Source organism: Scomber japonicus, chromosome 17, assembly GCF_027409825.1.
Source record: "Scomber japonicus isolate fScoJap1 chromosome 17, fScoJap1.pri, whole genome shotgun sequence".
Taxonomy (NCBI): Eukaryota; Metazoa; Chordata; class Actinopteri; order Scombriformes; family Scombridae; genus Scomber; species Scomber japonicus.
Window position 1 is genome coordinate 650,519 of NC_070594.1, and position 12,500 is coordinate 663,018.

General features: G+C 43.8%; 1 protein-coding gene across 1 annotated transcript in view; it reads right to left on the reverse strand.

The window, feature by feature from the left end:
* The window catches only part of LOC128377445 (pleckstrin homology domain-containing family G member 3), a 40,393-nt gene that overhangs the window by 16,189 nt on the left and 11,704 nt on the right, over positions 1 to 12,500 (reverse strand). Inside the window, exons 2-6 of the mRNA XM_053337397.1 lie at positions 5,911 to 6,278; positions 4,902 to 5,002; positions 2,140 to 2,209; positions 1,968 to 2,014; positions 704 to 854 (exon numbers count right to left, since the gene is read on the reverse strand). Of these exons, the coding sequence (XP_053193372.1) occupies positions 704 to 854; positions 1,968 to 2,014; positions 2,140 to 2,209; positions 4,902 to 5,002; positions 5,911 to 6,278 (737 nt within the window). The remainder of the gene's footprint in view (positions 1 to 703; positions 855 to 1,967; positions 2,015 to 2,139; positions 2,210 to 4,901; positions 5,003 to 5,910; positions 6,279 to 12,500) is intronic.

Sequence of the window (12,500 nt, forward strand, 5' to 3'; positions counted from 1 at the left end):
GTGTGTGTGTGGTGTGTGTGTGGTGTGTATTAAGTGTGTATCAGGTGTGTGTATCGTGTGTGTGTGTGGTGTGTATCAGGTGTGTGTGTGGTGTGTATTAAGTGTGTATCAGGTGTGTGTGTGGTGTGTATCAGGTGTGTGTGTGGTGTGTATTAAGTGTGTATCAGGTGTGTGTATCGTGTGTGTGTGTGTGTGGTGTGTATCAGGTGTGTGTGTGGTGTGTGTGTGGTGTGTATCAGGTGTGTGTGTGGTGTGTATCAGGTGTGTATCAGGTGTGTGTGTGGTGTGTACCAGGTGTGTGTGTGGTGTGTATCAGGTGTGTGTATCAGGTGTGTGTGTGTGTGGTGTGTATCAGGTGTGTGTATCAGGTGTGTGTGTGTGTGGTGTGTATCAGGTGTGTATCGTGTGTGTATCAGGTGTGTGTATCAGGTGTGTGTGTGGTGTGTATTAAGTGTGTATCAGGTGTGTGTGTGGTGTGTATCAGGTGTGTGTGTGGTGTGTGTGTGGTGTGTGTGTGGTGTGTATTAAGTGTGTATGAGGTGTGTGTGTGGTGTGTGTGTGGTGTGTGTGTGGTGTGTATCAGGTGTGTGTGTGGTGTGTATCGTGTGTGTGTGTGGTGTGTGTGGTGTGTATCGTGTGTGTGTGTGGTGTGTATCAGGTGTGTGTGTGTATCAGGTGTGTGTATCGTGTGTGTGTGTGGTACCTGTAGCAGCAGGTGGTATTTGAGGATCCTCTGAACAGGTTTCAGCAGGTATGATCCCAGCGGCAGCGAACGCTTCAACGACGCCTGACGCTCCCGAAAAAACTTCCCCAGAGATTTATTCCTCATGCACTCGGTCAGCGCGGCAACCGAACTGAGACAGGAAGAGCTCGTTAGGACAGGAAGAGCTCGTTAGTGCAGGAAGAGCTCGTTAGGACAGGAAGAGCTCGTTAGGACAGGAAGAGCTCGTTAGGACAGGTGAGGACAGGAAGAGCTCGTTAGTGCAGGAAGAGCTCGTTAGTACAGGTGAGGACAGGAAGAGCTCGTTAGGACAGGAAGAGCTCGTTAGTACAGGTGAGGACAGGAAGCGCTCGTTAGTACAGGTGAGGACAGAAAGAGCTCGTTAGTACAGGTGAGGACAGGAAGAGCTCGTTAGTACAGGTGAGGACAGGAAGAGCTCGTTAGTACAGGTGAGGACAGGAAGAGCTCGTTAGTACAGGTGAGGACAGGAAGAGCTCGTTAGTACATGTGAGGACAGGAAGAGCTCGTTAGTACAGGTGAGGACAGGAAGAGCTCGTTAGTACAGGTGAGGACAGGAAGAGCTCGTTAGGATAGGAAGAGCTTGTTAGTGCAGGTGAGGACAGAAAGAGCTCGTTAGGACAGGAAGAGCTCGTTAGGACAGGAAGAGCTCATTAGTACAGGAAGAGCTCGTTAGGACAGGAAGCGCTCGTTAGTACAGGTGAGGACAGGAAGAGCTCGTTAGTACAGGTGAGGACAGGAAGAGCTCGTTAGTACATGTGAGGACAGGAAGAACTCGTTAGTACAGGAAGAGCTCGTTAGGACAGGAAGAGCTCGTTAGGACAGGTGAGGACAGGAAGAGCTCGTTAGGACAGGAAGAGCTCGTTAGGACAGGTGAGGACAGGAAGAGCTCGTTAGTGCAGGTGAGGACAGGAAGAGCTCGTTAGTGCAGGTGAGGACAGGAAGAGCTCATTAGTGCAGGTGAGGACAGGAAGAGCTCGTTAGGACAGGAAGAGCTCGTTAGGACAGGTGAGGACAGGAAGAGCTCGTTAGGACAGGAAGAGCTCGTTAGTACAGGTGAGGACAGGAAGAGCTCGTTAGTACAGGTGAGGACAGGAAGAGTTCGTTAGTACAGGTGAGGACAGGAAGAGTTCGTTAGTACAGGTGAGGACAGGAAGAGCTCGTTAGTACAGGAAGAGCTCGTTAGGACAGGAAGAGCTCGTTAGGACAGGAAGAGCTCGTTACTCACTTTGGATAATTGGTGCAGTACTGTGTGTAGATTTCAAAGTATTCACTCTGAAATGAGACGAAGAAAATCATCATCATCACTTTTCTGTTTTAATGTTTAATTAATTATTTTATTTAATATTTTACTTCCTGTCAGTTTTTATAAAGTTTGAACAGAGTTTTTTTTTTCTCACCTTCATGACGAAGCACCTCGCCACGGCAACCGGGTCGTTGTCACACAGGTCGAGAGACTGCAGTAGCTCGCTGTGAGCAGGAAACACCGTTACCATGGCGACGACAACAACATGTCTGACATAAAAACACTCAACAGCTGTTCTGGAGCTTTCAGTCACGTCACATGATCGATGACATGAAGCTTTAAATTGACTAAAAAATTTAAATAAAATAAAACATTAAAAAAAGAGAAATGAAAGTTTTTCCTCCTGCTGAAGATCATGTGATACGACAGAAAGCTCCAGCTGATTCATACGTCATGCGTGTCGATCGAAGGACGGCGTGATTTTCTCCCAGCAGACATTGAACTCATCACTGTCCCCGTAAACCAGGTAAACCAGATAAACCGGGACCGGAGACAGGAAGTGCTTTATGAGGACCCTCAAACTGAGACTTTACCCTTTCTATGATCATTAACCTTTATAGTCTACAAGCATGCTGTTTTAAAGTTGCTTTTCAGGACCTGTGACCCTGCTCAGGAAGTCATTGAGGTGTGTGTGTCCACCTGTGACCGATTTATGACCGATTTATGACCGCCACCCTTTAGAGCAGTAAGACTATGGCTGGCTTTACACGACAACGCTCCCGGGTGAAACCGACAAAACCTTTTATCAGATGTGCCTTTCGTTTAGACGGCGACAGAATGAACCCACCCTCCAGAGTGGAAGTCTTAAAGACGCTCCACCGTCGCGTTCCCGTCTAAAGGGTTGAAAACGCAAAAGTGTGCTCTGAGCTGCTCACGCTGGCTATCCTCGCATACGCGTTGACGTCATATCCATGTAACCCTAACCCCCCCAACCCTAACCCCCCTAACCCTCCCTAACCCTCCTAACCCTCCTAACCCAGCACAGCCAATCAAGAACAAACATGTCGGATTATTTCCATCAGTCAGACATTCAAGTGGCCTTAGCTGCTTTTATAGCTATTCAGGAGTCCTTTCAGCAAATAAGCCGAGTAACTACTGATATATCAGAACAGAGAAGGCCAATTAATTACCTACACCAATTGTTGGAAGCTCCAATTCGTAGTTGTAAAGTTGTATGGCATTGCTTCACAGTACCAGCTAGCCACCTGGCATGCATACTACATCAAATTTCATACACTTTTGCGTCACCGTGTGCAGATTTCCACCCAAAGACGCTCGTCTAAACGCGAAATAAAAAGTGGGAACGCAACGCCACTTTTGCGGATCGTGTTCAGATGGTTGTCGTGTAAAGCTAGCCTCAGTAAATTAGGGAAATCCTGAAACCAATAAAAAGAAAGGGTTCGGCAAGGTTTGCTCAGAGCGGGTTGAAGATCTCTGTCCGTTCTCCTTGCAAGTAGAAACTCTAATCCTGTTGTCTCCTCTTCCTTTGTTTGATATTTGAAGTGTTTTAGGTTGAACCTGAACCTGACGATCAGCTTCTCTGAGTATATTCTACTCTCTATGTCGCCGTGTTTTATTAAAATCTGATGAAATGTTAAAACATCCACAAACGTCACACTGCATCACTGCACACACTGATGTGACATTTAAGGTCCTGCAGGAAGTCAGGACGTTTGTGTGTTTGTGTGTGAGTGTGTGTGTGTGTGTATGTGTGTATGTGTGTGTGTGTGAGTGAAACACGTCAAAGCACCACACACATCACTCAGTGCAGCCGGGACGATCCAGGCAGCGAAACAAACTCACCCTGCGCCTGCAACAGCAACAGACACCTGAGAGGGAAGAGCTCGTTAACACAGGAAGAGCTCGTTAACACAGGAAGAGCTCTTTAACACAGGAAGAGCTCATTGACACAGGAAGAGCTCGTTAACACAGGAAGAGCTCGTTAATACAGGAAGAGTTCGTTAACACAGGAAGAGCTTGTTAGGACAGGAAGTGCTCGTTAACACAGGAAGAGCTTGTTAGGACAGGAAGTGCTCGTTAACACAGGAAGAGCTTGTTAGGACAGGAAGTGCTCGTTAACACAGGAAGAACTCGTTAACACAGGAAGCGCTGGTTAACACAGGAAGAGCTTGTTAGGACAGGAAGAGCTCGTTAACACAGGAAGAGCTCGTTAACACAGGAAGAGCTCGTTAATACAGGAAGAGCTTGTTAATACAGGAAGAGCTCGTTAGGACAGGAAGAGCTCGTTAGGACAGGAAGAGCTCGTTAATACAGGAAGAGCTCGTTAGGACAGGAAGAGCTCGTTAACACAGGAAGAGCTCGTTAACACAGGAAGAGCTCGTTAACACAGGAAGAGCTTGTTAACACAGGAAGAGCTGGTTAACACAGGAAGAGCTCGTTAACACAGGAAGAGCTCGTTAACACAGGAAGAGCTCGTTAATACAGGAAGAGCTCGTTAGTACAGGTGAGGACAGGAAGAGCTCCTTAGGACAGGAAGAGCTTGTTAAAACAGGAAGAGCTCGTTAACACAGGAAGAGCTCGTTAACATAGGTGAGGACAGGAAGAGCTCGTTAATACAGGAAGAGCTCGTTAATACAGGAAGAGCTCGTTAGGACAGGAAGAGCTCGTTAAGACAGGAAGAGCTCGTTAACACAGGAAGAGCTCGTTAGGACAGGAAGAGCTCGTTAGGACAGGAAGAGCTCGTTAGGACAGGAAGAGCTCGTTAGGACAGGAAGAGCTCGTTAGGACAGGAAGAGCTCGTTAGGACAGGAAGAGCTCGTTAGGACAGGAAGAGCTCGTTAACACAGGAAGAGCTCGTTAGGACAGAGCCCTGTGAGGAGCGCTCCATTTACTCACCTGTTGAACTCGTAGATGTCCTCGATGTTCCCGAACAGAGCGCACACCTGCTCCGGCCGGATCGACAAATCAGACTGATCGATGATGTGAGCCAGGTAGTCCTGGGGGGGGGGGAGAGGGGGGAGGGGGGTTAATACTCTCTCCTCTCATACTATTCATATTCTAGAAAGCATCAATAGTCGATAATCAGACTGATCAATAAATGAGATTAAAGCTTGATTCATGTTTCAGAGCAGAGAGACTAGACAGCTCCTATCACACAATATCATGTTTTACCCAGGCGGGGAGTTCCTGTCCAACCAGGAAGTAACTTAGAGCTGCATTCTATCAAAAGGCCACCAGGGGGCGACCGTCTCTATACAAGTCAATGGAGAATTCACCAACTTCTCACTTGATTTCTAACCTCAGTAAACGTTTTCAAAATGTGTTTATGGTCTCAATCGCTAGTTTAAAGCCTTCTTCAATGCAGTATGATGTTCATTTGGGACATTTTGGCCTTCCTGATTTTATATGTGACGATAAAGCAGGGTATGCATTAGGGCGTGGCTACGTCCTGATTGACAGGTTGATTGACCAATGTCTTCCAGATCCAGCCCTGTTAGCGTCTGACTCAGTAAGGATTTTATCATCCATCATTAAAATGAATCATTTTCATTATCAGTTCATTTGTTTTTATTTTATAATATTAATTCAATAATAATTCATTGATTATTGATTCTACGGATGTTTAACTAAAACTAAAATCAGTTTAAAGTTATGAAACTTTATTCTGATCCTGTATTTATTTATTTATTTATTATTTTATCAGCTGTTTATTACGACTGCAAATCAGATTCTTATCTCTTATTGATCTCTTATTAATGATGTTTTCCTGCTTCTTAGTTTTAATGGTGCAACAGCATCCATGACATTTGATATTTTCCAGTTAAATTTATCCAGTTCATCATTATTGATTATTGATCTATTACTGATAGGTTATTGATGGTTATTGATGGGTTAGTCGTCTCACCTCTACGATCATGCGCAGGTCTCTGACGTACATCCTCTCCGTCTCGATGATCTCCATGACGACGCGGTCCAGGTAGGTCAGCTGAGGGTTGGGCGCCATGCCGCTGCTGTTCAGGCTCCGCCCCTTCCTGTCAGGCGAGGGGAGGGGCCACGGCTGCCGGCCCTCGGGGGGGCTCAGGTCCAGGTCTACGTCCGGGTCCGAGGACAGCGGGGGGGCCGGCGGGGGGGCGAGGTCGTCTCTGGAGGATCCGGATCCAGACGACAGCGTAGAGACGAGACTCACCGGCCGGCGAGACGACGGCAAGTCAGAGGAGTCAGACGGAGCGCGCTCATTACTGCTGACGGAGGCAGTGGAGAGGCGGGGGGACTCTGGGGGAGGATGACATCATCATCATCACAATGACATCATCATCATCATCATCACCATGACATCACCATCACCACCATCATCATGACATTATTAGGCGGTTCTTAAACTCGGCTCCTCGTCGTTGAAACATTTTGCAGATTCTTCCCAACGAGGTTCTTTAGTGTTTATCTCTCTGCCCACAACACCACAGCTCATGATTCAAGATTCAATAAACTTTATTGTCCGTCACATTGTGACAGGACTCAAACATGTCGGTGTGGAACTTCTTCACAGTAAATGAGATAAAACACAACATCTGTATCCATAGCAACGAGCATCTGCAAAAGGTTTCACCATGACGACGTTGATTGGATCATTACAGCCGATCTCACAAACTGTATAAAAAGCTAAATATCAGTCGATCCGATCATCATGGCATCATCATCATGACATCATCAGTCAACAGCAAGAATCAAACGAATCAGCAGAAACTTCATCAATGACATCATATTAAACACCGGTGACATCATCACACCTCGACAAACACCTCGACAGTTTGAGGCTGATTTCTGATCAATAATCAACACCGATCGATTAGAATCAGGTTTAATTCATGATTTAAAATTTTATATATAAACACGGCGGCCATTTTGAAAAGAAAGGAGTTAGCTTAGCATTAGCATGCCATTAGCATCTGTTGCCTCCAAATCACCAAATTTAAAACGTCTGAGCCGCTGAATTAAAGATGTTTGTTATTCTGCTCAAAATGGCCGCTGTGTGTTTCCGTGGGAGCTAGCGTACCGGCTAACTGCTGCAGAGGAGCTAGCGTACTGGCTAACTACTGCGGAGGAGCTAGCGTACCTGCTAACTGCTGCGGAGACGATTTAACTAAAACTCTGAACAACAGAGAAAGTGAAAGTTCTCCTGAGACACAAAGACAAGAAATATTAAGATGAACAGTAGGGTTAGGGTTAGCGGTTAGCATTAGCAGCATTATGATGATGTCGTTACAGGTTAGCTGAAATATTGGATCATTTGAACATTTATTGAAATGAAAGCATGTGAGAAGTTTAGAGGGAAGGATCAGTATTTGGTGGAGCTGTTAACAACTCATAGACATCTGAACTGTGAGCCGACAACACACTGCTGACTGGTTTCATCTTTAACTGTGAGTTGTGTCTCTGTGGAAGGAAACACGAGTTTTATCGGCCAAACAGGAAAAAACAACTCAACTAAAAACACGCTGAATGAACACTGACTGAGACTACGATTAAAGGTGCCCGGATATTAGTAAGGAAGGAAGGAAGTGAGGAAGGAAGGAAAAGAAGACAGAAAGGAAAGATGGAAGGAAGGAAGGAAGGAAGGAAAAGAAGACAGAAAGGAAAGATGGAAGGAAGGAAGGTTGGGTGGAAGGAAGGAAAAGAAGACAGGAAGGAAAGATGGAAGGAAGGAAGGTTGGGTGGAAGGAAGGAAAAGAAGACAGGAAGGAAAGATAGAAAGAAGGGAGGAAGGAAGAAAAGACAGGAAGGAAGGAAGGAAGGAAGGAAAAGAACACAGGAAGGAAAGATGAAAGGGGAGGAAGGAATGAATGAAGGAAGGAAGGGAGGAAGGAATGAAGGAAAGATGGAAGGAAGGGAGGAAGGAAGGAAGGAAGGAAGGAAGGAAGGAAGGGAGGAAGGAAGGAAGGAAGGAAGGAAGGAAGGAAGGAAAAGAACACAGGAAGGAAAGTGGGCCGGTCTGACTGTACAGGTTTGGCCTTTATAAAACCAGCTGGCCTACTCAGTCTGCTCTCTCATACCCTTACACATCCAAACACTTCCAGACACCACTGATTTACAGATCTAACTCATAACTTTGATTAATTTATGCAGATATGTTGATTGAATAAATGACTTTGGTGTGGTTTAACTTAAAGGTGTGCTCTCTATGCTCTCTATGCTCTCTGTGCTCTCTGTGCTCCTATCGTTGGATCTCTGGCTGCTTCTGGACGTTCTTTATCAAATGATGCCAAACCAGAGACGATGCAGACCTGGTGATATGGGACCAGAGTTAAAGAGTTAAAGTTAAAGAGTTAAAGTTAAAGAGTTAAAGTTAAAGAGTTAAAGTTAAAGAGTTAAAGTTAAAGAGTTAAAGTTAAAGAGTTAAAGAGTTAAAGAGTTAAAGAGTTAAAGTTAAAGAGTTAAAGAGTTAAAGGTTTGTTACTGAAGAAGAACTAATGAATGAACTTGTCTGTGTAATTGTTTGTGAACTGTTGTGTTATTTGATCCCCGTGTAGAGGGGGGAGGGAGGGGGGGGGGGGTTCAATGTCTGTGTGTCTGCTGTATTTGATACATGCCGAAGAAAATCAATAAAAACTGAATACAAAATAAAACTATGTGTCTTGGTTTGCAGACAGTCTCAAGAAACATGAGTTTTATTAGCCCAACAGGAAAAAACAAGTCAACAGAAGAACGAACACTGACTGAGACTACGATCACACGTGTTCGGGTATTTTCATAACCGAACATTTCATCCTACAACAAATACTACATACACACCAGTTTACAACAAATACTACATACACACCAGTTTACACTACCCCGAGTATATACCGCCAAGAGCAGCTCAAACCTACGTTAGCCAATCAGAATCACTTCATTCCTCCACACAGTCCAGGGTTAGCACACTAGTACCTCTAACTGTACTACAGTAGAGTACTAGTACCTCTAACTGTACTACAGTAAAGTACTAGTACCTCTAACAGTACTACAGTATAGTACTAGTACCTCTAACTGTACTACAGTAAAGTACTAGTACCTCTAACAGTACTACAGTAAAGTACTAGTACCTCCAACAGTACTACAGTAAAGTACTAGTACCTCTAACAGTACTACAGTATAGTACTAGTACCTCTAACTGTACTACAGTATAGTACTAGTACCTCTAACAGTACTACAGTATAGTACTAGTACCTCTAACTGTACTACAGTAAAGTACTAGTACCTCTAACAGTACTACAGTAAAGTACTAGTACCTCCAACAGTACTACAGTAAAGTACTAGTACCTCCAACAGTACTACAGTATAGTACTAGTACCTCCAACAGTACTACAGTAAAGTACTAGTACCTCCAACAGTACTACAGTATAGTACAAGTACCTCTAACAGTACTACAGTAAAGTACTAGTACCTCTAACTGTACTACAGTAAAGTACTAGTACCTCTAACAGTACTACAGTAAAGTACTAGTACCTCTAACAGTACTACAGTAAAGTACTAGTACCTCTAACTGTACTACAGTAAAGTACTAGTACCTCCAACAGTACTACAGTATAGTACTAGTACCTCCAACAGTACTACAGTAAAGTACTAGTACCTCCAACAGTACTACAGTATAGTACTAGTACCTCCAACAGTACTACAGTATAGTACTAGTACCTCCAACAGTACTACAGTAAAGTACTAGTACCTCCAACAGTACTACAGTATAGTACAAGTACCTCTAACAGTACTACAGTAAAGTACTAGTACCTCTAACTGTACTACAGTAAAGTACTAGTACCTCTAACAGTACTACAGTAAAGTACTAGTACCTCTAACAGTACTACAGTAAAGTACTAGTACCTCCAACAGTACTACAGTATAGTACTAGTACCTCCAACAGTACTACAGTAAAGTACTAGTACCTCCAACAGTACTACAGTAAAGTACTAGTACCTCCAACAGTACTACAGTATAGTACTAGTACCTCCAACAGTACTACAGTATAGTACTAGTACCTCCAACAGTACTACAGTAAAGTACTAGTACCTCCAACAGTACTACAGTATAGTACTAGTACCTCCAACAGTACTACAGTATAGTACTAGTACCTCCAACAGTACTACAGTAAAGTACTAGTACCTCCAACAGTACTACAGTATAGTACAAGTACCTCTAACAGTACTACAGTAAAGTACTAGTACCTCTAACTGTACTACAGTAAAGTACTAGTACCTCTAACAGTACTACAGTAAAGTACTAGTACCTCTAACTGTACTACAGTAAAGTACTAGTACCTCTAACAGTACTACAGTAAAGTACTAGTACCTCTAACTGTACTACAGTATAGTACTAGTACCTCTAACAGTACTACAGTAAAGTACTAGTACCTCTAACTGTACTACAGTATAGTACTAGTACCTCTAACAGTACTACAGTATAGTACTAGTACCTCTAACAGTACTACAGTAAAGTACTAGTACCTCTAACAGTACTACAGTAAAGTACTAGTACCTCTAACTGTACTACAGTATAGTACTAGTACCTCTAACAGTACTACAGTATAGTACTAGTACCTCTAACAGTACTACAGTAAAGTACTAGTACCTCTAACCGTACTACAGTAAAGTACTAGTACCTCTAACTGTACTACAGTAAAGTACTAGTACCTCTAACAGTACTACAGTAAAGTACTAGTACCTCTAACCGTACTACAGTAAAGTACTAGTACCTCCAACAGTACTACAGTATAGTACTAGTACCTCCAACAGTACTACAGTAAAGTACTAGTACCTCCAACAGTACTACAGTATAGTACTAGTACCTCCAACAGTACTACAGTAAAGTACTAGTACCTCCAACAGTACTACAGTATAGTACAAGTACCTCTAACAGTACTACAGTAAAGTACTAGTACCTCTAACTGTACTACAGTAAAGTACTAGTACCTCTAACAGTACTACAGTAAAGTACTAGTACCTCTAACAGTACTACAGTAAAGTACTAGTACCTCCAACAGTACTACAGTAAAGTACTAGTACCTCCAACAGTACTACAGTATAGTACTAGTACCTCCAACAGTACTACAGTAAAGTACTAGTACCTCCAACAGTACTACAGTATAGTACAAGTACCTCTAACAGTACTACAGTAAAGTACTAGTACCTCTAACTGTACTACAGTAAAGTACTAGTACCTCTAACAGTACTACAGTAAAGTACTAGTACCTCTAACAGTACTACAGTAAAGTACTAGTACCTCTAACTGTACTACAGTAAAGTACTAGTACCTCCAACAGTACTACAGTAAAGTACTAGTACCTCCAACAGTACTACAGTATAGTACTAGTACCTCTAACTGTACTACAGTATAGTACTAGTACCTCTAACAGTACTACAGTAAAGTACTAGTACCTCTAACTGTACTACAGTATAGTACTAGTACCTCTAACAGTACTACAGTAAAGTACTAGTACCTCTAACTGTACTACAGTATAGTACTAGTACCTCTAACAGTACTACAGTATAGTACTAGTACCTCTAACAGTACTACAGTAAAGTACTAGTACCTCTAACAGTACTACAGTAAAGTACTAGTACCTCCAACAGTACTACAGTAAAGTACTAGTACCTCTAACTGTACTACAGTATAGTACTAGTACCTCTAACAGTACTACAGTAAAGTACTAGTACCTCTAACAGTACTACAGTATAGTACTAGTACCTCCAACAGTACTACAGTAAAGTACTAGTACCTCTAACCGTATGTACTGAGTTTCCTGAGTCGACAGTTTGAATGAAAACAATTTCAAACTTCGGACTGGACACACACACACACACACACACACACACACACACACACACACACACACACACACACACACACACAGGTCCGTTGCTGGCTTCCTGCCCGTGTGGAGTCCGCGAGGCGTTCACTGACCCAGCAGGAAGTGGGATTTATGGCTCCAGTGACTTTAAACATGATAAGAGTCAGCTGGCCAATCACAGCTCAGCGTTTACATTCAAACACACAGCAGTGAACTTTGACCTCTGGAGCTTCAACACACACACACACACACACACACACACACACACACACACACAGGAAACACTTCAACTATAAATGATCTGTTTTAATGTATTAATTCAAACATCTGCAGATTCACTATGAGAACACGATGACATCACCACAGACCGCTGTGATATCACCACAGCGTCCCTGACATCACCACGGCCGCTGTGACATCACCACGGACGCCGTGACATCACCACGGACGCCGTGACATCACCACAGACGCTATGACATCACCACAGACTGCTGTGACATCACCACGGACGCTGTGACATCACCACGGACGCCGTGACATCACCACGGACCCTGTGACATCACCACAGACTGCTGTGACATCACCACGGACGCTATGACATCACCATGAGACCGCTATGACATCACCACAGACGCCGTGACATCACCACGGACGCCGTGACATCACCACGGACGCCG